General features: G+C 48.2%; 1 protein-coding gene and 1 pseudogene across 2 annotated transcripts; one reads left to right on the top strand and one right to left on the bottom strand.

Annotated features, from left to right (window-relative positions):
- Positions 1 to 3,255: 3,255 nt before the first annotated feature.
- On the bottom strand, positions 3,256 to 3,401 carry LOC120360257 (small nucleolar RNA SNORA26; annotated as a pseudogene).
- A 3,681-nt stretch (positions 3,402 to 7,082) lies between these two features.
- On the top strand, positions 7,083 to 27,297 carry SLC25A44 (solute carrier family 25 member 44). 2 transcript variants are annotated; one of them, XM_010348449.3, is made up of 4 exons: positions 7,083 to 7,258; positions 14,092 to 14,729; positions 22,138 to 22,265; positions 24,722 to 27,297. In XM_010348449.3, exons 2-4 carry the CDS (start codon positions 14,105 to 14,107, stop codon positions 24,911 to 24,913), a joined length of 945 nt encoding a protein of 314 aa, XP_010346751.1. In that variant the 5' UTR covers positions 7,083 to 7,258; positions 14,092 to 14,104; the 3' UTR covers positions 24,914 to 27,297. The 2 variants fall into 2 exon arrangements, with proteins under 2 accessions (XP_010346751.1, XP_010346750.1); XM_010348448.3 differs by lacking the exon at positions 7,083 to 7,258 and adding an exon at positions 8,610 to 8,748.
- Positions 27,298 to 27,341: the final 44 nt, after the last annotated feature.

Raw genomic sequence — 27,341 nt, 5'->3', positions numbered from 1 at the left:
TTTCAGCCCAGGAATTTGAGGCTGCAGTGAACTATGATCATGCCACTGCAAGGCATCCTGGGCAAGAGAGCAAGCCCCTGTCTCTAACAATAATAAGTAGGGCCGGGCGCGGTGGCTCAAGCCTGTAATCCCAGCACTTTGGGAGGCCGAGGCGGGTGGATCACAAGGTCAAGAGATCGAGATCATCCTGGTCAACATGGTGAAACCCCGTCTCTACTAAAAATACAAAAAATTAGCCGGGCATGGTGGCACGTGCCTGTAATCCCAGCTACTCAGGAGGCTGAGGCAGGAGAATTGCCTGAACCCAGGAGGCGGAGGTTGCGGTGAGCCGAGATGGCGCCATTGCACTCCAGCCTGGGTGACAATAGCGAAACTCTGTCGCAAAAAAAAAAAAAAGTAAAATAAAATATATTTACTATTCATTGTGGAAGTGGATCATCACAAATGTTGGCTGAGTAGGCTGAGGAGAAGGAGAAAGAGGAGGGGGTTGGTCTTGCTGTCTCAGGGCAGGGTGGTAGAAAATCTGCTTAAAAGTGGACTTACGCAATTCAGACTCGTGTTGGTCAGGTTCAACTGCATAAATAAGTAAGGTAGGTAGGGCGCATTAGTTGGTGATGTACTATAGGAAAAAAATGGATCTGGGGAAAGCAGTTTGGGAGTGGGAAGGATGTCTACAATTTTTTTTTTTTTTTTTTTTTTTTTGAGACAGGGTCTCGCTCTGTCACCCAGGCTGGAGTGCAGTGGCTTGGTTGTAGCTCACTGCACCCTCAATCTCCTGGGCTCAAGTGAGCTTCCTGCTTAGTCTTCCAAATAGGCGGGACTATAGGCATGTGCTACCATGTCTGGCTGATTTTTTAAATTTTTTGTAGAGATAGGATCTTACTATGTTACCCAGGTTGGTCTTGAACTCCTGGACTTAAGCAATTCTCACTCCTTGGCCTCCCAAAGTGCTGGGATTACAGGCATGAGCCACAGTGCCTACCCCTCCCCCGCTTTTTTTTTTTCAGAGGAGGGGGGTCTCACTATGTTTCCAGGCTAGTCTTGAAGCAATCCTCCCACCTCAGCCTCCCAAAGTGGATATATGTTTAAGACAAAGCTAATGGTATTTGATGATACATTGCACATGGAGTGTGAGAAAAAGAGACCAGCCAAAGAGTGACTCCCATATTTTTATCCTAGTCAAATGGAAGATGGTGTTGCTAATGAACTGAGATGAAGACAGCAAGTAGCTGAGATTTGGGAGAACAGGAGTTCCATTGATGCTCTCAGTTCAGGTTTTCGGAAGAGCGTGGTGGTGGGTGCCTGTAATCCCAGCTACTAGGGAAGCTGAAGCAGGAGAATAGCTTGAACCTGGGAGGTGGAGGTTGCAGTGGGGCGAGATCGTGCCACTGCACTCCAGCCTGGGTGACAAAGCAAGACTCTGTTTAAAAAAAAAAAAAAAAGTAGGCCTGTAGGCCTGGCATGGTGGCTCATGCCTGCAATCCCAGCACTTTGGGAGGCTGAGGCGGGTGGATCACCTGAGGTCAGGAGTTTGAGACTAGCCTAGCTAACTTGGTGAAACCCTATCTCTATGAAAAATACAAAAATTAGCCAGGTGTGGTGGCAGGGACCTGTAATCCCAACTGCTTACGAGGCTGTGGCAGGAGAAACACTTGAACCCAGAGGCGAAGACTGCAGTGAGCCCAGATGGTGCTATTGCACCCCAGCCTGGTGACAGAGGGAGACTCCGTCTCAAAAATAATAATAATAAAAATAAAAATAGTAGGCTGGGTATGGTGGCTCATACCTGTAATCCCAGCATTTTGGGAGGCCTAGGTGGGTGGATCATGAGGTCAGGAGTTTGAGACCAGCCTGGCCAACATGGTGAAACCCCATCTTTACTAAAAATACAAAAATTAGCTGGGCCTGGTGGCAGGCGCCTATAATCTCAGCTATCTGGGAGGCGGAGGCAGGAAAATCTCTTGAACCCAGGAGGCGAAGATTGCAGTGAGCGAAGGTTGTGCCACTGCACTCCAGCCTGGGTAACAGAGCAAAACTCCATCTCGGGCCGGGCGTGGTGGCTCAAGCCTGTAATCCCAGCGCTTTGGGAAGCTGAGGCGGGTGGATCACAAGGTCAAGAGATCAAGACCATCCTGGTCAACATGGTGAAACCCCGTCTCTACTAAAAATACAAAAAATTAGCTGGGCATGGTGGCACGTGCCTGTAATCCCAGCTACTCGGGAGGCTGAGGCAGGAGAATTGCCTGAACCCAGGAGGCAGAGGTTGTGGTGAGCTGAGATTGCGCCACTGCACTCCAGCCTGGGTAAGGAGCGAAACTCCGTCTCAAAACAAACAAACAAACAAACAAACAAACAAACAAAACAACTCCGTCTCAATAAATAAATAAAAGAAAATAAAGTAGTAAAATACACACAACATAAAATGTTATTAATAACATTAATACATACACAATATTGTGCAACTATCACTACTACCCCACTACCTAGTTCTAGAACATTTTCATTGCCTAAAAGGAAACCCTGAACCCGGTAGTCACTTTCCATCCCCTCCCTCAGTCTCCACAGACTCCAGCAATCACCTCTCCACTAATCTGCTTTTTGTCTCTATAGATTTGTCTATTTTGGTTATTTCAAATAAATAGGATTACATAATATGTGGCCTTTGTATCCAGTTTATTTCACTTAGCTTAATGGTTTCAAGGTTTGTCTATGTTGTAGCATACATTCATTCCTTTTGATTGCTTAATACTATTCCGCTGTGTAAAGAGACCACATTTTGTTTACCCATTTTCATGGGTTGATGGACACTTGGGCTGTTTCTACTTTTGGCAATTGTGAATAGTGCTGCTAAAAATAAACATTTGTGTATGAGTTTTTGTTTGAATATCTGTTTAAAATTGTTTTGGGTAGATATCCAGGAGTAAAAGTGCTGAGTCAATGCTAATTTTAGGTTTAGCTTATTGAGGACGGCCAATGTGTTCCACAGCTGCTGTACCGTTCCATTCCCACCAGCAATATCTGAGGGTTCCAATTTCTCCACATCCTTATCAGTGCTCATTTTCTGCCTTTTGTTTGTTTTAATTTTAGCCATCCTAGTGGGTGTAAAGTGATACTTCATCAACTTGTTTTTGATTTGCATCTCCTTAATGGCGAATGATATTGAGCACCTTTTCATATGCTTCTTGGCCATTTGTATACCTTCTTCGGAGAAGGGGCTATTCAAGTCTTTTGCCCATTTTTCTTTCCCTTTATTTCACCTGTGACTATAGACAGGATCCAAAGAGGAGTTTTCCAGTCTCCTCCCTGAGTTTAATGGAGACTTACCTTACCCCTCTGTGTTATTTTTTAATTTGGTCGTCTTTTTGTTGTTGCGTTGTAGAGATACCAACTTTGAAATGAACTGACTCTCCAGCCCAGGCCTTCTAGCACCTCATTTAAAGTGCTCCTCCTCTTTTTTTTTTTTTTTTTTTTGAGACGGAGTTTCGCTCGTTACCCAGCCTGGAGTGCAATGGCCGGATCTCGGCTCACCGCAACCTCCGCCTCCTGGGTTCAGGCAATTCTCCTGCCTCAGCCTCCTGAGTAGCTGGGATTACAGGCACGCACCACCATGTCCAGCTGATTTTTCGTATATATATATATATATATATATATATATATATATATATATTTTTTTTAGTAGAGATGGGGTTTCACCATGTTGACCAGGATGGTCTCGATTTCTTGACCTCGTGATCCACCCACCTCGGCCTCCCAAAGTGCTGGGATTACAGGCTTGAGCCACCGCATCTGGCCTCTTCCTCTTCTTTTAAGTCTGTATACAGGCAAATAGCTTCAAAAGCTAGGAGAGGCTCTTGATGTCATTTTCTTGCAACAAAGCAAGACTCCAGGTCAAAAAACGAACAAACAAACAAAAAAACAGTAGGCCCGGCATGATGGCTCAGGCGTGTAATCCCAGCACTTTGGGAGGCTGGGCTAGTCTTGAACTTCTGACTTCCAAGTTGTCCCTGACTCCTGCAGTTTTTTGAGTTCCCAAATCTCAAAATTGCCTATGTATCCTCAGTTCTTCTGCTGCACGTTGGCCTCTACTATTTTGGCTCTATTAATACTGAGAAAAGTGGCCAGAGCGGTGGCTCATGCCTGTCATCCCACCACTTTGGGAGACTCAGTCTGCAGCATAGCTTGAGCCCAGGAGTTCTGGTTACAATGAGCTATGATGTTGCCACTGCACTCCAGCCTGGGTGATAGAGTGAGACTTTGACTCTAAAAGACAAAAAAGACGAATGAAGAAAAAGTTATATAAAAATTAATACAGGCCAGGCGTGGTGGCTCACGCCTGTAATCCAAGCACTTCGGAGGCCAAGGCGGGCAGATCACCTGAGGTCGGGAGTTCAAGACCAGCCTGACCAACATGGTGAAACCCAGTCTTTTTTTTTTTTTTGAGACGGAGTTTCGCTCTTGTTACCCAGGCTGGAGTGCAATGGCGCGATCTCGGCTCACTGCAACCTCCGCCTCCTGGGCTCAGGCAATTCTCCTGCCTCAGCCTCCTGAGTAGCTGGGATTACAGGCACGCACCACCATGTCCAGCTGATTTTTCATATATATATATATATATATATATATATATATATATATATATATTTTTTTTTTTTAGTAGAGATGGGGTTTCACCATGTTGACCAGGATGGTCTCGATTTCTTGACCTCGTGATCCACCCACCTCGGCCTCCCAAAGTGCTGGGATTACAGGCTTGAGCCACCGCATCTGGCCTCTTCCTCTTCTTTTAAGTCTGTATACAGGCAAATAGCTTCAAAAGCTAGGAGAGGCTCTTGATGTCATTTTCTTGCAACAAAGCAAGACTCCAGGTCAAAAAACGAACAAACAAACAAAAAAACAGTAGGCCCGGCATGATGGCTCAGGCGTGTAATCCCAGCACTTTGGGAGGCTGGGCTAGTCTTGAACTTCTGACTTCCAAGTTGTCCCTGACTCCTGCAGTTTTTTGAGTTCCCAAATCTCAAAATTGCCTATGTATCCTCAGTTCTTCTGCTGCACGTTGGCCTCTACTATTTTGGCTCTATTAATACTGAGAAAAGTGGCCAGAGCGGTGGCTCATGCCTGTCATCCCACCACTTTGGGAGACTCAGTCTGCAGCATAGCTTGAGCCCAGGAGTTCTGGTTACAATGAGCTATGATGTTGCCACTGCACTCCAGCCTGGGTGATAGAGTGAGACTTTGACTCTAAAAGACAAAAAAGACGAATGAAGAAAAAGTTATATAAAAATTAATACAGGCCAGGCGTGGTGGCTCACGCCTGTAATCCAAGCACTTCGGAGGCCAAGGCGGGCAGATCACCTGAGGTCGGGAGTTCAAGACCAGCCTGACCAACATGGTGAAACCCAGTCTTTTTTTTTTTTTTGAGACGGAGTTTCGCTCTTGTTACCCAGGCTGGAGTGCAATGGCGCGATCTCGGCTCACTGCAACCTCCGCCTCCTGGGCTCAGGCAATTCTCCTGCCTCAGCCTCCTGAGTAGCTGGGATTACAGGCACGCACCACCATGTCCAGCTGATTTTTCATATATATATATATATATATATATTTTTTTTTTTTTTAGTAGAGATGGGGTTTCACCATGTTGACCAGGATGGTCTCGATTTCTTGACCTCGTGATCCACCCACCTCGGCCTCCCAAAGTGCTGGGATTACAGGCTTGAGCCACCGCATCTGGCCTCTTCCTCTTCTTTTAAGTCTGTATACAGGCAAATAGCTTCAAAAGCTAGGAGAGGCTCTTGATGTCATTTTCTTGCAACAAAGCAAGACTCCAGGTCAAAAAACGAACAAACAAACAAAAAAACAGTAGGCCCGGCATGATGGCTCAGGCGTGTAATCCCAGCACTTTGGGAGGCTGGGCTAGTCTTGAACTTCTGACTTCCAAGTTGTCCCTGACTCCTGCAGTTTTTTGAGTTCCCAAATCTCAAAATTGCCTATGTATCCTCAGTTCTTCTGCTGCACGTTGGCCTCTACTATTTTGGCTCTATTAATACTGAGAAAAGTGGCCAGAGCGGTGGCTCATGCCTGTCATCCCACCACTTTGGGAGACTCAGTCTGCAGCATAGCTTGAGCCCAGGAGTTCTGGTTACAATGAGCTATGATGTTGCCACTGCACTCCAGCCTGGGTGATAGAGTGAGACTTTGACTCTAAAAGACAAAAAAGACGAATGAAGAAAAAGTTATATAAAAATTAATACAGGCCAGGCGTGGTGGCTCACGCCTGTAATCCAAGCACTTCGGAGGCCAAGGCGGGCAGATCACCTGAGGTCGGGAGTTCAAGACCAGCCTGACCAACATGGTGAAACCCAGTCTTTTTTTTTTTTTTGAGACGGAGTTTCGCTCTTGTTACCCAGGCTGGAGTGCAATGGCGCGATCTCGGCTCACTGCAACCTCCGCCTCCTGGGCTCAGGCAATTCTCCTGCCTCAGCCTCCTGAGTAGCTGGGATTACAGGCACGCGCCACCACGCCCAGCTAGTTTTTTGTATTTTTAGTAGAGACGGGGTTTCACCGTGTTGACCAGGATGGTCTCGATCTCTTGACCTCGTGATCCACCCGCCTCGGCCTCCCAAAGTGCTGGGATTATAGGCTTGAACCACCGCGCCCGGCTTATTTCGTATTTTTAATAGAGACGGGGGTTTCGCAAAAGCTGCCAGGCTGCTCTCGAACTTCTGACTTCAGGTGATCAGCCCGCTTCGGCCTCCCAAAATTCTGGAATGTGAGCCACTGCGCACATTCTTGATTTGAATATGAAGGTTCCAACACCCCCAAACACAAGGTGACCCCATTTACAACTGAATCTTCAAGAAGCGTCTGGTGATTCAATTTCTGCCAATTAGAAAGAGCTAAAGCACGACACGCAGGCGCCTTAACACTGAGGGCATAACGAAGGTAAAGAAGGCGTGGCTACTGCCCAAATCCAAGATGGCTGCCAGGAGGCCCTGTGTTCTCGGAAGGGCCGCCCATCCTCGCTCCTGGGGAAGGCTCAAAGGCTCAAACGCCATTGGCGGAATCGCCGACTGCTCATCATCGGGGGGCGGTATTGACAGAGTCCAAATTTCCGGTTCCGGCAGTACCGGGAGCCGAGTCGAGATGGAGGAAGATGCGACCGGCGGACGGTATTCGCTGGGAACGGCCGATAGAGTGGGGGCTGCGGCCTAGAGGTCCGGGCTTGGAGTTTGCCTCAAACGCGGTGAAGCCGCCGGAGTCTGAGAAGGTAAGAAACCACCGGCTCGGGGTGCCTGACAACTTAGGTCTCTCAGGATCTGCACTTGTCAATGAGGCAAAGGATGTCTGTGGTGCCATGCAGTTTGGGGAATGAAGGACAACTCCGGTGAGGCATCGCTTCCTGGCAGAGGAGCTGACAGCGGAAGAAGCACGGCAAGGGGCGTGTTCGAAGACCCAGAGTGCAGGGGTGGGGTGGGGGGCCAGGAGAGAGGCTGCATAAAGGGGCTGTCCCATGGAGTATGTGGAGAGGATTGTCATGTGGTGTCTGTGATGAGGGATCACGTGGATACCTATGGAAGACCAAAGGAAAGCTTGGTGGGAATCTCACCATATCCGAGGTAGGGAGGAGATTATCCCGAAGGAGAGAGGTCGGAGGCATCCCCAGGGACCTCCCTTAGGGAAATGTATATTCAGCAGGACAAGAGGGCAAACACGTCAGTATATTCACGTTCATGTGGTAGGTAGCTCCCAGGATGTAGATACAATAGGGAGAACAGAAGGAATAGAGAATGTTGGTCTCTACTCTCCCTGTTTCCAGCCGAGAAGTGGGGACCCATGGGTGTCTTGTCAGGAGTTGTAGAAGTTGATTTGATTTGAAAAGATAGGAATTGATCAAGTGGTCATTATTGTACTCAGTTCCAGTGACAAGTTAGGATGGAGTCGGAGCGCTCCTAACCTAGCCATAATGGTCCCAGAGTCCTGGAATAGTTGTTATAATTCTTATAATACTGACAATCCTTAATATTTAAAGCAACGCTTTAAATATTCTTATTCAGCAGGTCTAGGGTGCACTCTGAAATTCTGTCTTTCTTTCTTTCTTTTCTTTTCTTTTTTTTTTTTTTTTTTGAGACTGAGTCTTGCTCTGTCGCCCAGGCTGGAGTGCAATGGCATGGTCTCGGCTCATTACAACCTCCACCTCCAGGGTTCGAGTAATTCTCTTGCCTCAACCTCCTGAGTAGCTGGGATTACGGGTGCACGCCACCATGCCTGGCTAATTTTTGCATTTTTAGTAGAGATGGGGTTTCACTGTGTTGGCCAGGCTGGTCTCGAACTCCTGACCTCGTGATCCACCTGCCTCGTCCTCGCAAAGTGTTGGGATTACAGGCGTGAGCCACTGTGCCAGCTGAAATTCTGTATTTCTAACAGACTCCCAGGTGATGTCCATGCTGCTAGTCTGTGGCGCTTGATGTCCATGCTATAGTCTTCCTTGGGTAGCAAGGAATTAGAGCATCACTGTCCAGTAGAACTTTTTGTAGTGATAATGCTTTACTGTTAACAAAATGCCTCCACAATTGTTAACTCATGTGAGTTGCACCACAACTCTTTTTTTTTTGAGACAGAGTTTCGCTCTTGTTACCCAGGCTGGAGTGCAATGGCGTGATCTCAGCTCACTGCAACCTCCGCCTCCTGGGTTCAAGCAATTCTCCTGCCTCAGTCTCCCGAGTAGCTGAGACTACAGGCACGCGCCACCATGTCCAGGTAATTTTTTGTATTTTTAGTAGAGATGGGGTTTCACCATGTTGACCGGGATGGTCTTGATCTCTTGACCTCGTGATCCACCCGCCTCCCAAAGGATGGGATTATAGGCGTGAGCCACCGGCCCAGCCTGCACCACAACTCTTATACAACATTGATAGCCTTTATTAGCCTGATTCAACGGATAAGGAAACCTCAGATAAGGAAACCAAATTTCAGTGAAGTGACTTGGTTCCAGTTTTACAGTACTGAGTAATGGAAGTGAAACTCAGATATGGATCTCCTGATTGCTGGTATTCTTCCCATTGTATGACCTTGCCTTCCAGGTAACACTTCCTTCTCTCGAGCCAGAATCTTATCCCAGAACCTAATGAATGGTCCCATGTGAATATTTTTTTTTTTTTTTTGAGACGGAGTTTCGCTCTTGTTACCCAGGCTGGAGTGCAATGGCGCGATCTCGGCTCACCGCAACCTCCGCCTCCTGGGTTCAGGCAATTCTCCTGCCTCAGCCTCCCGAGTAGCTGGGACTACAGGCACGGGCCACCATGCCCAGCTAATTTTTTGTATTTTTAGTAGAGACGGGGTTTCACCATGTTGACCAGGATGGTCTCGATCTCTCGACCTTGTGATCCACCCGCCTCGGCCTCCCAAAGTGCTGGGATTACAGGCTTGAGCCACCGTGCCCGGCCCTAACAATGTTTCATTTCTTTCTTTCTTTTTCTTTTTTTTTTTTAGTAGAACGGGGTTTCACCATGTTGACCAGGATGGTCTCGATCTCTTGACCTTGTGATCCACCCGCCTCGGCCTCCCAAAGTGCTGGGATTACAGGCTTGAGCCACCGCGCCCGGCAGAATATTCTTGTACAAGGAGAGTAGAGGTGGAGAGGAGGACGCATATGCTCCTGGGCCAATTTGTGCCTTTCCATTGGTAGAGTTCTGTAGTGGGAACTCTGCCTCTAATATATCACTTGATGATTTCAAGACGAAGTGCTCACCAATTCTAGGTCACCTGTTAGGTCCCAAGAGAAAGCACTTCAACATTTGTGCCTGAGCAGTGTGAAAAAGTGAAAGGAAATCCAGAATTGGAGCCATGCACATGAGGGCCTGAGAAAGAGCCATAAAGAAGTTGGGCTGACTGAATTGGGAGAAGGAAAGGAACTTTGCATGCAGATATCTGCAAAGAGGATTTTTCAGAGGGTAGAACAAGAAGAATGGGATTGATATTTCCGCAAGAAGTTTGGAAGTTATCTAACAAAGAACAGGTTGAGATCTCACCTTTTAGGAGCAGCCTGCCCCTTTTGAAGGGGTAAAGGGAGTGGGTGCAGCGCCCTCTCCCCTTCTGTTGTAGTGGCTTAGCCCTCTGAGGCATGACCCTCGGATAGGAGTTACCTGCCTCAGAAAGTCCTCACTTCCTTGTGGGAGTTTAAAATAGATTGGCATATGTGAGAGATGGAGGCAAGCGGGGAAATTGGATCCTGTCTTAGGATTTCTCATCAGGAGATGCTGGTACTTGGTGGTTCAGCTTGATAAATTGAGAAGGTGCCGTGAAACCAGGTCCTGGAACAGAATCCCTGGTTGCTCTGTGTTTTAGTTGCTCTGACCCTCTGCCCTGCAGAGCACGCATTTCGCATGTGTCTGGCAGGAGGCCCTCTTGCTTGAGCCCTGCTGTGTTTGTCTTGTGTTGACAACGTGACTGCTCAGCCACGAAGTTTGGTCACTCCACAGACACACTAGGAAAGCAGCTCTTGGTTTCTCTGGAACAGAGCTGCAAGAAGTCTTCGAGCATCTGCATGGCCAGGAGCTTATGCTTAATCATTGAGTGACCTGCAGCGATAAGGGCATTAATTTTGCCTCCCAGAGGTGGGAATGACTTGGCTTTAAACAGTGATTTGTGTTAGAATTCTTCCGATCCCATGGGGTAGAAGGCATGGTGGAGTAGAGGCGAAATCTTGGCTCATATCTGCGTTTCCATTGACCAGTTATGTGACCTTGGGCCTGTTATGGTAAACGTATCTGACCCTCCATTTCCTCATTTATCAGAAGTGTCTATAACTGTACACAAGTTAAATTGTAAGGATTACATGAGGTAGTAGTCAGTCAATCCGAGTGTTCCTCTGTATCTTCTCACTGGTGTTGGAAATATGATCTTGCAGCCCTGGATGGTAGTCACTCTGGGGCAGGAGAGACAGTGACCACCTTTTGTAGGGCAATATTCTCAAAGGAGAATATCGTCCCACAGGACTTAGTGGGTCCCTGAGGCTGAGGCTAGGGAGGAAGGCCACCTTTGCCTACAGTAAGTGGCATATCATTGTTCTAGAGGTTCTCTTGATGGCAGAACTTTGCCTCTAGCTCAATTTCCACAGCCTAGATTTTCTTTTTTTTTTTTTTTTTTTTTTTTTTTGAGACGGAGTTTCGCTCTCGTTACCCAGGCTGGAGTGCAATGGCGCGATCTCGGCTCACCGCAACCTCCGCCTCCTGGGCTCAGGCAATTCTCCTGCCTCAGCCTCCTAAGTAGCTGGGATTACAGGCACGCACCACCATGCCCAGCTAACTTTTTGTATTTTTAGTAGAGACGGGGTTTCACCTTGTTGACCAGGATGGTCTCGATCTCTCGACCTCGTGATCCACCCGCCTCGGCTTCCCAAAGTGCTGGGATTACAGGCTTGAGCCACCGCGCCCGGCCATCCACAGCCTAGATTTTCTAATCTTTTTTTTTTTTTTGAGATGGAGTTTCACTCTTGTTACCCAGGCTGGAGTGCAATGGCGCCATCTCGGCTCACCGCAGCCTCTGCCTCCTGGGTTCAGGCAATTCTCCTGCCCCAGCCTCCTGAGTAGCTGGGATTACAGGCACGCGCCACCAGGCCCAGCTGATTTTTTGTATTTTTAGTAGAGCCGGGGTTTCACCATGTTGACCAGGATGGTCTTGATCTCTTGACCTCGTGATCTGCCCGCCTCGTGATCTGCCCGCCTCGGCCTCCCAAAGTGCTGAGATTACAGGCTTGAGCCACGCCCGGCCTAGATTTTCTAATCTTGCTAATCCAGTTGACTTCTGTCTTCTCATTTCCAAGCCATTGTTCTCTCCCTTTCACTATCTACATGGATTATCCTTCATTCAAAGGGCTTTGTCCTGTAGGAATCCTGTGCAGGTTATGTCCCCTCCCTCATTCCTTACCCTGAAGTTGAGGTTTTCCCTCAACTCTCAAGTACTCAGTTTGCAGGTCGTCCCTATTTCAGTGAAAGTGATATGGGCCAGCTCAGGGAATCCCAAAAAGCTGCCCTTGGCTTCCTTGGCAAACCAAAGGTGGTTCTCATGGAATAAAAGCTACCTGAAACCTGAGTTGGGACCTTTGCTAGGGGAAGGGGGTTGAGGATGACTCTGATTAGATGCTTGGCACAAGGTTTGCCACTGGAACTGCTAGTGTAGAATGTTTCAGCCCCCTATAGTTGTCCCTGTGATGTGGCCACTTCCTTTCTCAGCTGTTGGGATTTCTCTTAAAGTCTGGGGAGCCCCTGCTTCTCACTTCTGGGATTTATCTTTCCACTCTCCCTTTCTGGCTGAAAATTTCTAGTATCTTACGGAACAGCGGTGGGCTACACTGGAGCACATCATATTACCACATATAAGTATGTTTAATAAATGATATCCTCTGATTTGACATTTCCTAAATATGAAGCTCCTGATTTCATACAGTTTTTAAATTAATAAGCTTGCTAGTTTTGTTTGAAATTCTAGGCATTAGATACACTTAACGTGAGGGCTACATGTGCATTAACATGCTCTGGTTTCCGTCCCTTTTTTTTTTTTTTTTGAGACGGAGTCTCACTGTGTCTCCCAGGCTGGAAATGCAGTGGTGTGATCACGACTCACTGCAGCCTCGACCTCCCAGGCTCAAGCGATCCTCCCCCCTCAGCCTCCCAAGTAGCTGGGACCACAGATGATGCCACCATGCTTATTTTTATATACTGCTGAGATAGGGTCTCCCTATGTTGCCTAAGCTGGTCTTGAATTCCTGGGCTGAAGTGATCCTCCCACCTTGGCCTCCCAAAGTGTTGGGAGTATAGGTGTGAGCCACTGCGCCTGGCCTTTCCCTCTGTATCTTCTGTCCATTCTCCAGAGTGATACAGTGTCTCCTTGAACAGACGTTTTCTTGAAGTCAGAGTCTATCTTCTCTGTCACTTCTTCCCCTTCATTATCTAAGACTGAGGTTGTGGTTTATATGCTTAGAGTTGAAAGCACGGGGTCCAATGTGTCCTGTACTCTGTAGTTCTCCAGACTCTTCAGGGAAACTCCTGAGCTCTCAGGTGGTTCTTTTCTGTTTTTCTCAGAGTGAGTTACCTAATAACCGAAGAGGACTCTGCCCTTTGGCCTGTTCCTGACTTTCTAGCTCCTTTCGCTGGAGGAAGGGGAGGTGATGGGGGGTGCCCTGTGCTGTGAAAGCCCCACTTGCCCTCTTCCCTACACTTTCTTCCAATGCAAGCGGGAGAAAATACCATATAAATGTAGTAAGTATGGATCAGGGGAGCTCTGAGGGGCCAGCAAGGGAAACCAGAGACAAAATGAGTTGGCTGGTAGGTGGCAATCACAGGAACCCTGCTGAGGGTGCAAGGCCAAAGGTGGTGCCTTCTCAGTGGGCCCAGGAGCATCAAAACTGAAACAGTCCCTTTCAACCTTCAGGAGCCTCCTAAATGTCATTTACTCATGTCCCATTCACCCTCTTAAAGGCCCTGCATCCTGCCAGGTAGTTGTCCACAGCACCCTGAGCTCTGCCTGGGTGAGCCAGACAAAAAGAATGCTCCCTGGCCAGGGTGGTGACACCAGGGCCTAGACCAGGCGTCCCCAAACTGCGGCCCCTTGAGGCCATTTATCCGGCCCCCCGCCGCACTTCAGGAAGGGGCACCTCTTTCACTGGTGGTCAGTGAGAGGAGCACAGTATGTGGCAGCCCTCCAACGGTCTGAGGGACAGTGAACTGGCCCCCTGTGTAAAAAGTCTGGGGACGCTTGGCCTAGACAGAGACAGAGAGTCAGGATAGAAGATCCTGAAAGCTGGGGTAGGGAGCTGAGGAGGGCATGGAGCCAGGGGAATCACTGAAGTAAGGGACAATTTCTAGAGGAGGGAACCTGAGTAAGGAAGGCCTGGCCAAGGACAGAGAAGGGGACATTATACTGATCTATAAAGGAAGATTCAAGTGAGGATTGACAGAGCCAGGCTGGGTAGGGTCCAAGCTTTGGGCAGGTGACTGTCCAGGAGATGAGGCCTGAGAGTGGGGCTTCAGAGCCCAGCCAGAAGGGGAAAGCACAAAGTTCTAGCCTCCTTCTTCTCATCCCTCCATGCTGCTCAAATCCCAGGTCTTCAGGCACCATGGAGGACAAACGCAACATCCAGATCATCGAGTGGGAACACCTGGACAAGAAGAAGTTCTACGTGTTTGGTGTGGCAATGACAATGATGATCCGTGTCAGCGTGTACCCATTCACTCTCATCCGCACCCGGCTGCAAGTGCAGAAGGGGAAGAGCCTCTACCATGGGACCTTTGATGCCTTCATCAAGATCTTGCGAGCAGATGGTATCACTGGCCTGTACCGAGGGTTCCTGGTCAATACCTTCACCCTCATCTCTGGCCAGTGTTATGTCACCACTTATGAGCTCACCCGGAAGTTTGTAGCTGACTATAGCCAGAGCAACACAGTCAAATCACTGGTGGCTGGTGGCTCAGCCTCCCTTGTGGCCCAGAGCATCACAGTGCCCATTGATGTAGTCTCCCAGCACCTGATGATGCAGCGCAAGGGTGAGAAAATGGGCCGCTTTCAGGTGCGGGGGAACCTAGAGGGACAAGGGATAGTTGCCTTTGGCCAAACCAAGGACATCATCAAGCAAATCCTGCGGGCTGACGGGCTGCGTGGCTTCTATCGAGGCTATGTGGCTTCACTGCTTACCTATATCCCCAACAGTGCCGTCTGGTGGCCCTTCTATCACTTCTACGCAGGTAAGCAGGGGCAGGACAGTGGGGGAGGGAGTTGGAATTTCTAATCGGGCTGAGATACTGTTGGTTGGTGCATGTTAGAGTGGAGGGGAGATTTCATGGGGGAATGGGTCATTCGTTCAGCAAGTGTTTGAATCCAAGAGGATTTAAAGCTGCATAAAACATGGTTCTTACTTTCAAGGAGCTTCCATTGTAGTGGGGGAAGCAGACAGGTGGAAAGACTAAAACAGTGTGCAGCAGATACTCTGTGTGCTTTGGAGTCACTGGAAGGTGGGGGAGGACAAAAGCCGTGTTTGGGATTTGAAGATGAGTCTGATGGGTAATAGCAAGCTTTTGAGGTGGATGTTTTTCCTCAGCATTTTTTTTCTTTTTTTCTGAAACACAGAGTCTCGCTCTGTCGGCCAGGCTGGAGGGCAGTGGCGCAATCTTGAGTCACTGAAACCTCCGTTTCCTGGGTTCAAGCAATTTTCTGCCTCAGCCTCCCGAGTAACTGGGATTATAGATGCCTGCCACCACACCTGGCTAAATTTTGTATTTTTGGTAGAGATGGGGTTTCACCATCTTGGCCAGGCTGCTCTTAACTCCTGACCTCGTGATCCATCTGCTTTGGCCTCCTAAATTGCTGAGATTACAGGCGTGAGCCACCCTGCACACTACCAGCCAGCATTTTTTTTTTTTTTTTTTTTTCTGAAGAGTCTTACTCTGTCACCCAGGCTGGATGGAGTGCAGTGGTGAGATCTTGGCTTGCAACCTCCATCTCCTGGGTTCAAGAGATTCTTGTGTAGCTGCGACTATAGGGGTGTGCCACCATGCTTGGCTAATTTTTGTATTTTTAGTAGAGATGGTATTTCACCATGTTGATCAGGCTGGTCTTGAACTCCTGACCTCATGATCTGCCCACCTTGGCCTCCCAAAATGCTGGGATTACAGCTGTGAGACACTGGTCCCTCAGTATTGTTAAATTCAAGGTGTGGCCGGGCGTGGTGGCTCACGCCTGTAATCTCAGCACTGTGGGAGGCTAAGGTGGGCGGGTCACCTGAGATCAGGAGTTCAAGACCAGCCTGGCCAACATGGTGAAACCCTGTCTTTAAAAAAAAAAAAAAAAAAAATTAAAAATAAATAAATTAAATAAATTCAAGGTGTGATATAACCTTGAACCTCTCTACTCCTATAATGTATCTTTGTTCATAAGACATTTTACTTTTTAAGTATTTCCTATTTCGTAGAAATTGGGTTACTGAGTCAAAGATAACATTTTTGAGGGCTTTTGTAAACATACTGCCAGATTGCCTTCTTAAAGGGCAAGAGCAGGACTTCTGTGTACCTGCTACCCAGGGACATCCATCCCCTGCTTTGAGTAACTACGAAACTCTCATTCGGGCAGCCTCTGTTTGCAGCCTCCATAAGCCCAGCTGTTGGCTCCTAATCCTTGGTAGTGGGCATTTTGTCCCACCCCATTGGAAACTTCTCTGACCAAAATTTTGATGTCTTCTTAACCTGTAATGATTTCAGTTTTTTTGTGGCTCTTTACTTTCCTGGTGCTTCTTTTGTTTTTCTGATTATTGCTGCTGCTGCTGCTGTTGACTCTTCTTCCTTCTTCTTTCTTCTCCTTCTTCTTTTTTTTTTCGAGACAGAGTTTCACTCTTGTTACTCAGTCTGGAGTGCAGTGGCGCAATCTCGGCTCACCACAACCTCCACCTCCCAGGTTCAAATGATTGTCTAGCCTCAGCCTCCTGAGTAGCTGGGATTACAGGCCTGAGCCACCATGCCTGGCTAATTTTGTATTTTTAGTAGAGACGGGGGTTCTCCATATTGGTCAGGCTGGTCTCGAACTCCCAGTCTCAGGTGATCCACCCGCCTTGGCCTTCCAAAGTGGTGGGATTACAGGCGTGAGCCACCGTGCCCTGCTCCCCTGCCCTTTTTTTTTTTTTTTTTTTTTTTTTTGAGACGGAGTTCCACTTTTGTCGCCCAAGCTGGAGTGCAGTGGCGTGATCCTGGCTCACTGCAACCTCCACCTCCTGGGTTCAAGCAGTTCTCCTGCCTCAGCCTTCAGAGTAGCTGAGATTGTGCCTGCCACCACACCCTAGCTAATTTTTGTATTTCGGTAGAGGCAGGGTTTCTGATGTTGGCCAGGCTGGTCTCGAAACCTTGTCCTCAGGTGATCCTTCTGCCTCAGCCTCTCAAAGTGCTGGGATTACAGGTGTGAGCCACTGCACCCAGCCTTTCTTCTTTTTTTGCTAGCTCTATTACTTCTGTTTAGCACAGTGTTTCTGCTTCGGTATTTGTTAAAAGTCAGGTTCCTGGATTCTACCCTGCCCCTTCAATGTTAAAAAAGTTTCTCAGGCCAGGCGCGGTGGCTCACGCCTGTAATCCCAGCACTTTGGGAGGCCGAGGCGGGTGGATCACGAGGTCAAGAGATGGAGACCATCCTGGTCGACGTGGTGAAACCCCGTCTCTACTAAAAATGCAAAAAATTAGCTGGGCATGGTGGCACGTGCCTGTAATCCCAGCTATTCGGGAGGCTGAGGCAGGAGAATTGCCTGAACCCAGGAGGCGGAGGTTGCGGTGAGCCGAGATCGCGCCATTGCACTCCAGCCTGGGTAACGAGAGCGAAACTCCGTCTCTTAAAAAAAAAAAAAGGAAAAAAAAGAAAAAGAAAAATGCAGCTCTAATTGTAAATACAGTCAAGTGAAGAGAGAAGGCTAAAGACAGACTTCAGAGAAAATACTCACATTTCTTTTTTTTTTTTTTGAGACGGAGTTTTGCTCTCCTTACCCAGGCTGGAGTGCAATGGCGCGATCTCGGCTCACCGCAACCTCCGCCTCCTGGGTTCAGGCAATTCTCCTGCCTCAGCCTCCCGAATAGCTGGGATTACAGGCACGTGCCACCATGCCCAGCTAATTTTTTGCATTTTTAGTAGAGACGGGGTTTCACCACGTCGACCAGGATGGTCTCCATCTCTTGACCTCGTGATCCGCCCGCCTCGGCCTCCCAAAGTGCTGGGATTACAGGCGTGAGCCACCGCGCCCGGCAGAGCTGCATTTTTCTGATGTGTCCATGATCTCTACTTCCATTCTCACACTAACCTGTTGAGAGCTCTGCTCAGACATTCTGACTGTAGGACTTCTCCATCTAGATGATCGACTTAGTCTAAAACTTTCTGAATTAACTAGTCCTCATCCTGAGCTGGCTCTCTTTTCTGACTTACTTTCATCTGTCAGTGGCCTTGTTATTCTCCAGATCACTGAGACCGAAGCCTTAGGGATTGTGCTTGACCACGCCTTCTTTCTTGTCCCCATGTGTAGTCCTGGTGACTGCAGAATTTCTTTCCCAACTTTCATTCATACTGCCTTCCCTGGAAACCGTTCGCAGAGGGCCTCTGTTACCTTCCTCCAGACTGCTGCATCAGCCTTGTAGCTGTTCCCTCCTAAGTTCTATTCCTTCCCGTCCGTCACATACACGTCTAATGGACTGATCTTTTCAACTCTGGTTGTCATGTTCAGTGGCTTCCGCTGCTTACCGAATAAAATCCAAACTCTTCAGCCTGGCTTCAGCCTCCCTTAACAGTGAAATCGCTTACTTCTCTCCTAGGCATAGGCAGTCTGTGCTGTAGCCTGAGCAGGTAGCGCACAGTTCCTCAGCCATACGTACATCACCTCTCCTACCACGGTGCCGAGATGCCTCCCAGGTTCACTTACCCTTGGTGCAATCATGACTTACCTTAAGTGCTCTTTTTTTTTTTTTTGAAACAGAGTTTCGCTCTTGTTACCCAGGCTGGAGTGCAATGGCGCGATCTCGGCTCACCACAACCTCCGCCTCCTGGGTTCAGGCAATTCTCCTGCCTCAGCCGCCTGAGTAGCTGGGATTACAGGCACGCACCACCATGCCCAGCTAATTTTTTGTATTTTTAGGAGAGACGGGGTTTCACTACATTGACTAGGATGGTCTCGATCTCTTGACCTTGTGATCCACCCACCTCAGCCTCCCAAGTAGCTGGGACCACAGGAATGTGCCACCACACCCAGCTAATTTTTGTATTTTTAGTAGAGATGGGGTTTCACCATGTTGGCCAGGATGGTCTCAATTTCTTGACCTCGTGATCCACCCACCTCAGCCTTCCAAAGTGCTGGGATTACAGTTGTGAGCCACCGCACCTGGCTACTTTTTTTTTTCAAATGGAGTTTCCCCTCTTCTTGCTCAGGCTGGAGTACAATGGCGTGATTTTGGCTCACTTTAGTCTTCGCCTCCTGGGTTTAAGCAGTTCGCCTGCCTCAGCCTCCCAAATACCTGGGATTACAGGTGCCTGCAACCACACCCCGCTAATTTTTTTGTATTTTTAGTAGAGATGGGGTTTCACCATGTTGGCCAGGCTGGTCTTGAACTCCTGAGTTTAGGTGATCACTCACTTCAGCCTCCCAAAGGCCTGAGCCACTGTTTAATGATTGCAAAATGCCTTTTCTTAGGAGAAACAGGACACCAGTGAGGTGGAACCACCAATTCACTCTGTTGCTGTTTGTATGCTGATTCCAGGGAAGAAAGTAGTTAGAACTGGGGGAGAGGTGGTTCTGGTAAGGCTTAGGGAATTCTGCCATGCCTGCTGGGACTTGGAAGCTCTCACTTCTGCCCTGCTAGCCTCCACCTCCCTGCTTCTCCCTGGCCACAATCTACTAAAAGTAGGATCATGAGGAAAAAATTATTTATTTATTTATTTATTTATTTATTTATTTATTTATTTTTTGAGACGGAGTTTCGCTCTTGTTACCCAGGCTAGAGTGCAATGGTGTGATCTCGGTGCACCACAACCTCCACCTCCTGGGTTCAGGCAATTCTCCTGCCTCAGCCTCCTGAGTAGCTGGAAAAAATTCCAACTGAACTATGGAAGAGAAAACCCTAAGTGACTTACTTCTTGGATCTCATCTGCCGTTCCTTCCCTCACTCATACTGCTCCAGGATACTGGACTTGCTGCCCAGAACACTTGCTGTCTGCTTGCGCCTCAGAGCCCTTGCATAGGACATTATCTCTTGCTTTGAAAGCTCTGTCCATAGATCCATATGGCTTGCACTGTCTTCTTCAGGTCTTTGCTTGGACTTTACCTTCTTGGAATGGGCTTTCATCCTTAATCCCCGAAAGGTCTGAGAAAATAAATAAAATGACAACCCCCTACCCTCCACCCTTGGTCTCCCTATCTCCCTTTCCTGCTTTATTTTTTTATCTATAGCACATACCTGCTGACACAGCTATGTATTTTGCTTTTTATTTGTTCATGTCTCCTCACATTAGAATATAAATTTCCTAAGCGCAGGAATTTGAGACTCTTTTATTCACTGTTAAATCCTCAGGACCCAAGATGACCCACTCATGGTAGTTACTCAATACGTCTTTGTTGAATAAATGAATGAACTCTTGTCTTTCACCTCCAGAGAGAGTAAAAATAAAATGCAGGTGCCGGGCGCGGTGGCTCACGCCTGTAATCCCAGCACTTTGGGAGGCTGAGGTGGGTGGGTCACAAGGTCAAGAGAGCGAGACCATCCTGGTCAACATGGTGAAACCCCGTCTCTACTAAAAATACAAAAAATTAGCTGGGCATGGTGGCATTTGCCTGTAATCCCAGCTACTCAGGAGGCTGAGGCAGGAGAATTGCCTGAATCCAGGAGGCGGAGGTTGCGGTGAGCCGAGATATTGCACCAGCCTGGGCAACAAGAGCAAAACTCCGTCTCAAAAAAAATAAATAAATAAAATAAAATAAAATGCAATTGCAGGTAGACCTCTCAGTGGTACTGGGTTGGGTGAATCTGGGTACCATTCCATCTTCATTAGCATTTTGAAAGATGAATTTTTCTTTCCTGATACAGGCTGGAGAAAAGTGCTCATTATAGGGTGTGACTATTTTTAATATTAATTGTTTTTATTTTTAAAAACATGAACATGGTTCAAAATTCAAAAGTTAAGAAAGGGTATGTAGTATGCAATAAAAAGGCTCCTCACTCACCACAGTCACTTGGTTCCCTTCTAAAAAGACAGTCACTGTCACTAGTTTTTATTTTATTTTTTATTTTTTATTTTTCTTTGAGACAGGGTCTTACTCTGATTGCCCAGGCTGGAGTGCAGTGGCATGATCATGGCTCACGGTAGTCTCTACTTCCAGGACTCAGGTGATCCTCCAACCTCATCCTCCCAAGTTGCTGGGACTACAGGCCCGCACCACCATGCCTGGCTAATTTTTGTATTTTTGGTAGAGGAGGGGTGTCACCATGTTGTCCAGTCTGGTCTCAAACTCCTGGGCTCAAGTGATCCACCGACCTTGGCCTCCCAAAGTGCTAGGATTACAGGCATGAGCCACTGCCACCTGGCTATGTCACTGGTTTCTAATGGATCCTAACCAGAGTTACTCAGTGCATATAGCAGCAAATATTTAGAGTTTGCTTTTCTAGCCTCTGAGTTAGGAGAAACAGAGCAAAGAGGCAAAAGGCTTTTACATCAGGAAGGATTTTCTGCTCATCAGATGAAAGGAGTCAGCAAGCAAAGAGATTTGAAATCCCCCTTTCCAAGGAATCTTGTTCTGTTTAAATGGATGATGTTGGCCAGGTGCAATGGCTCACACCTATAATTCCAACACTTTCGGAGTCTGAGACGGGAGGATTGCTTGAGTTCAGGAGTTCAAGACCAGCCTGGACAACAGAGTGAGATCTGTCTCTACAAAAAAAACTTTTTTTTTTTTTTTGAGACAGAGTCTTGCTCTGTCACCCAGGCTGGAGTGCAGAGATGCAACCTTAGCTCACTGCAACCTCCGCCTCCCGGGTTCAAGTGATCCTCCTTCCTCAGCCTCCCCAGTAGCTGGGACTACAGGCATGTGCCACCACACCTGGTGAATTTTTTGTATTTTTAGCAGAGATGGGGTTTCACCATGTTAGCCAGGATGGTCTCAATCTCCTGACTTCATCATCCGCCAGCCTCGGCCTCCCAAAGTGCTGGTATCGCATGCACGCACCACTGTGCCAGGCCTACAAAACATTTTTTTAAAAATTAGCTAGGCATGGTGGCACAAGCCTATAGACCCAGCTACTGGGGAGGCTGAGGTGGGAGGATTGCGTGAGCCTGGGGGATTGAGGCTGCAGTGAGCCATGATGACACCACCGCACTCCAACCTGGGTGACACGGCGAGACCCTGTCTAAACAAAAGAAATCAAAATAAATGGGTGGTGTCACCAAGATGAATTCTGGAAAGAGCCTGAGACTTAGAATTTTTTGAGGGAAACAGAGAAAAGCAAAGCTAGGAGTTAGGTGTGTAAGGTGGCAAAGGGCAGAGGGTTTGTCCGGGTTAGGAAAGCTACCTGGTAGACGCAGCAAGCACAGTGAGGGCAGACCGGTGGTACCTTGTGTCTTGAGGCATTGTCTTTCCCTGGATTCCAGAGCAGCTCTCCTACCTGTGTCCTAAGGAGTGCCCTCACATTGTCTTTCAAGCCATCTCGGGACCCCTGGCTGCAGCCACTGCCTCCATCCTCACCAATCCCATGGATGTCATACGAACCCGTGTGCAGGTAAGACTGGCCACTTCCCTCACCCTTCTCCTGGAGGAGCCATTAGAAGCATGACCTTCAAGCCCTCCAGTGATGCCCTGACCTCCTTGTGTCCTAGCCCTCTAGTCTAGTCAGTCTTCTCCTGAACATCTAAGCCCCTTTTGTGTGCCTAGCATTTACAGAAGCCAGCCAATGGCTGGGCATGGTAGCTCACGCCTATAATCCCAGCACTTTGGGAGGCCAAGGCGGGCAGATCACCTGAGCCCAGGAGTTCAAGACAAGCCTAGCCAACATGGTGAAACCCCGTCTCTACTAAAAATAAAAAATGAGCTGGGCGTGGTGGCAGGTGCCTGTAGTCCTAGCGACTCAGGAGGCTGAGGCAGGAGACTCACTTGAACCTGGAGGCGGAGGTTGCAGTGAGCCGAGACTGTCCCACTGCACTCCACCCTGGGTGACTCAGCGAGACTATCTGAAAAAAAAAAGTTAGCCTAGCACTTAAAGTACCTGGAATGCTTCTGACTCTGTCTACCACCTTACATACCTCTCCTCTATCACATGCCCGTGCCATAGTCTGTCAACGACTCTTTCCTTTACCTTGCAGCTTCGTAGTTAGAAGAAATATTGATTTCAGTTAATTAATAAGTCTGTCTGGTTTTTCCACTAGGCAATAAGTTCTCTACGGATTATGAGGGTGACTGTTGTTAAATGGGTTTCACAGATTGTATGGTATGGGTGCAGCAAAACTACCCTTAGTAATGCTTGTCTTCAGTCAGCTTAAAGACTGTTAACACAGCACCTAGACCAAGGAAATAGAATCTGAATGATCATATACAATGTGCAAATAGTAGGTATTGCCATATAAATTTTTTTTTCAAGATGGAGTTTTGCTCTTGTCGCCCAGGCTGGAGTGCAGTGGTACGATCTCGGCTCACTGCAACCTCCGCCTCCTGGGTTCAAGCGATTCTCCTGCCTAAGCCTCCGAAGTAGCTGGGATTACAGGTGCCCTCCACCACGCCCAGCTAATTTTTGTATTTTTGGTAGAGATGGGCTTTCACCCTGTTGGCCAGGCTGGTCTCCAACTCCTGACCTCAGGTGATCCACCCACCTCTGCCTCCCAAAGTACTGGGATTATAGGCACGAGACACCATGCCTAGCCTCCGTGTGAAGTTTTAGATCTGATTCATGGAGAATCAGACATAGTGGAGAATCAAAGATGTACAAGAGAGTAAAGTCATTGGGTTATGGTGAGGGGAGGAGGGAAGGACAATAAGCTTAATAGGTTGGGGATCAAATCAGCTTTCCTAGTACCAGGATGTTGGGAAGGAGATAGGTAATAAATACAGGTGTTTTTGTCCCTAGGAAAGAGTGCCTCCCTCCATTGGAAAATGAATACACTGGCATCTGGTTGGTTTGCAAATAATAAAGTGTGCAGGGTCAGTCCTCATTTTTCCCTGAGCCTTGTTCTGGGTGTTCTAGGAGGGGATCCAAGGGAAAGGACAGGTCTCTACTTTGAGGAGCTTCCAGGCTGGAAAGACACAGAGGCATAGCTGAAAAAGTCCTTGACATGGCTGTGGATAAAGTGGAAGGGTTATGGAAGCAGAGACGGTCACATGAGAGAATACTGGAGAGGAAAAAGGGAGTGTGGAGGAGGTGCTGAAGGAGGCAGGGCGGAAGAGGGAGATGTTCTTAGCCATGGCTGGGATATCTTGTGAAGGTCATACCATATAAGGGGAGGTATGAACAAGGAGTGCGTCTGTCCTGTATTGGCCGAGGGGCTGAGGGGTGGTTTCTAAAGGTATAGTTTAGGGGTGGGGGTGTGTGTGGGGGACTGTTGAGAAAGAAGAGATAAGTGATTCCTGCTTGGCCAGGCTTTCAGTGTGATAGGGAAGATGCCTATATTCGTTCATGGGGTGTGTGAAGAAAGATGGTAGAGATGGAGCGGAAGATTCTAGCTCTGGAGCTTCAAGGGATTGAGAGATGATCAGAATCAAAATCACAGACTAGCACAGCTGCAGAGCTTCTTAGAGAGGATTTAACCCAGCCTCCCTGAGACCAAAGAGCAGCATCCAGTCCAGAGACTCATGGCTACATAGCTTATCTCATGCTATCAGTGAGAGCTAACATTTATTGTACACTTACTGTCTGCCACCGCTTTTGTTAGTATTTATGAATATTGTTTTCTTTCTTGCTTATAACAACCTTGTGGTGCGGGTACTGTTATCGCTGTTTTATATTTGAGGAAATTGGAGCACAAAGAGTTAGGTAAATTACCCAAGGCTGGGCAGCAGAATTCAAACTCTAGCAGTCAGGCCCCAGGACTCACACTAAATCACTGTGCTGTACCATCCCTCACAAGCAGAGTCCACTCCTTCCAACATCCAAGTTGGTTCTCCGCACTTTAGCCAAAGACAGAGGGAGATTGATCAGAGGAGCTCTGACTACAGACAATGGCCCCTCTACTGTGTTGACTTTTCCAGGTTGAGGGCAAGAACTCCATCATCCTGACCTTTAGACAGCTGATGGCGGAAGAAGGGCCTTGGGGCCTTATGAAGGGCCTCTCGGCCAGAATTATCTCAGCCACACCTTCCACCATTGTCATTGTGGTGGGCTACGAGAGCCTCAAGAAACTCAGCCTCCGACCTGAGCTGGTGGACTCGAGACACTGGTAACCATCGGTGGGGAGAGAAGCCTGCTGTTTTCTACACTACTGTGGGTCAGGGACAGAGTGGAGAGGACAGCACCCTCTCCAAATGCCCCCACCACACACTCAGCCCTGCCCCGGGCCAGCTGGCCTATCTGGGATAGGGATAGAGACTTTGAACTGCTCTTGCTGACGAGGCTCCATGCCTGGATCCCTTGCCCCAACTATTTAAAATTCTCTTCTGAGCTGGGCTCCCTCACTCAGTCCCTGTATTCGATACTGGCCTAAAGACCCCACCCTCCACCCTGCCAGCCCTTCTGGCTTCCACCTCCATCTGTGTCCCTGCGACCCTGAGAAGAGCTGTACATAGAGCTTACTTACTACCACTGGTTTTTCCTCTTGGGCTTTCAGCCCAGACTCCAAGCTGCTGCTATCACCCCTCTCCCCCTTCATCTCTTTGCCTTGCTTATTTTTATTTTGGGACTGAGCTGCCCGCCAGATGACTCTGCTTTTCCCCGCACTTGGGGCTATGGTGCCAGGCACTTATTTGCACAAGGAGCAGGAGCAGCAAAAATCTCTGGTTCTCCAGAGCACTCGTCCTCTCTTTGGAGGGGTTATTAGATTGGGGAGAAATGTTGATACTTTATTTTGTGTGTGCGTGTTTGTGTTTTTTAACATCTGTGAACCAGGCTACTAGACCTGCTAAAGCACCAATCCTGCTGTCAGAGCCCACCCCTTCCTAAGACAGGTGGAAAAATGTAATGTAGCATTTCCCTCAATCCAGTTCCCTGTCCCTTCAGTCTCAGGAGCCCTGGGAGAGTCTAAGCTGGGGTGTCCCCTGGCCTAGAGGACTCCCGTGCTGGGCACACTTCTAAGTGGATCAGGCTGTCTTGGGTGCACTGGACTTGGAGCCCTACCTTGAAAAGTCAGGTTGAGAAAGTAGTTGATGTAGAAGACAACAGGAGGACATGTGTTCCCCAGCACATCCACCCAGGCCAGCAGAGCCAAACCTAGGAGAGGGCAGTAGAGATTCCCTGCCCCAGGCAGCCATGACATACACGTAAATACCCCAATCACTCAGACTCGTGGCAACAAATGTTGTCTCACAATGGGGATCTCTTTAAGTTCCACATCGCTGGATGTGAAGTTACCCCAGTCATGGTACCCTGTGGAGGGGTGCTAGAAGAACATAAAGAGCAGTTCAGGAAGTCACGCGATACCAGGACCACTGCATTTACCAGCCTGATACTGCCAAGATTATCTGATGCGTTCCTCAGGAGATAGGAGAGGAGTGCTCCTTCTTCCCTGCCTCATCCTCCCTACTGCTTTTCCTTCCAAGCCTGTGATGCAGGTAAAGAGGTGCCGCAAGTAGACAAGAAGGCATGTCAAACCCTGCCTTTCTACCTGAGACATTTGGCTTGGCTGCTCCTCCAAACCCTATTGGTCCCACCCCCTGGGAAAGGCCACGGTGCCGATTTGAAAGGTGCTAGCTACCTGAAGCCTTGATATTTCGTATGGCTGCTGCACGTTCTTCCACCTTGGCCAGAACAGGTTCTGAAAACCGTTTCTCTACCTTCACTACCACCACTGCCCATCTTGATCTCTCTGAGGGTTTTCCCCTTTCACTTGATTTTATTTTCCCCCCGCACTTTGTGAAGAGAGTCCTCCAATTTCTGTCTAGGAATGTTCACATTCAAAGGGTTGTACCCACTGATCACTCTGAATCTTCCTTCACCACCTCACCGCTTTAACCTGAGAACCACAAATAGAATGGAGCAGTGGGCCCCCCCCTTCTCTTTAAGCTCATCCTAAGGAAACCTCTGGAGGTTGGTTTTTGGCAGCTCCACGGCTCTCTCCCCTAGAGACTGGTCCCAGTCCTTCGCCCTCCATGGCACAGTGGGGAAAGTGTCAGTAGGGAAGGTGTCACGGACAGGAGGTAGGATCCTGCCGCTGGCGTCTTAGTGTGTTTCTCCCCCGAGACTTTCCTTCTGTTTTGTCCTGTGCAGTATTTTACAGCCTTTCATATGTTTTTCTTTGTTTCTCACACACACACACGCAGTTTTAAGGGTGATGTGTGTATAATTAAAAGGACCCTTGGCCCATACTTTCCTAATTCTTTAGGGACTGGGATTGGGTTTGACTTAAATACGTTTTGCTGGGGATGGGACGGTGGACTTCCATTCTCCCTCGAGTCCAAAACAGAATCTTGGATGTATTGGTTGGTAACTAAAACTAAAACTGGGAGACTGGCCCAGGCGGGAAACCCGATGGGAGCATTGAGGAACCAGGGAATGAAAAGGCAGACTCCGAACATTTGACAAAATGGACTTTTGTGAACATTAACAGTGAATATTCACTGTCGCACTGTACGAAGTCTCTGAAATGTAATTAAAAGTTTTTATTGACCCCCGAGCTTCGGCTTGCGCGTATTTTTCGGGTCGCGGACATCCCTCCGC

The sequence above is a fragment of the Saimiri boliviensis genome, chromosome 19 (genome assembly GCF_048565385.1).
Source record: "Saimiri boliviensis isolate mSaiBol1 chromosome 19, mSaiBol1.pri, whole genome shotgun sequence".
NCBI lineage: Eukaryota > Metazoa > Chordata > Mammalia > Primates > Cebidae > Saimiri > Saimiri boliviensis.
The sequence above is the reverse complement of the archived record's forward strand: the minus strand, read 5'-3'. Positions and strand labels throughout refer to the sequence as shown.

Bases quoted from the DNA above. Each gene is read 5' to 3' on its own strand.
- SLC25A44 (XM_010348448.3), top strand. The intron at 14,730-22,137 runs GTAAGCAGGGGC...CCTGGATTCCAG, and splicing joins CTTCTATCACTTCTACGCAG to AGCAGCTCTCCTACCTGTGT. The intron at 22,266-24,721 runs GTAAGACTGGCC...TGACTTTTCCAG, and splicing joins TCATACGAACCCGTGTGCAG to GTTGAGGGCAAGAACTCCAT.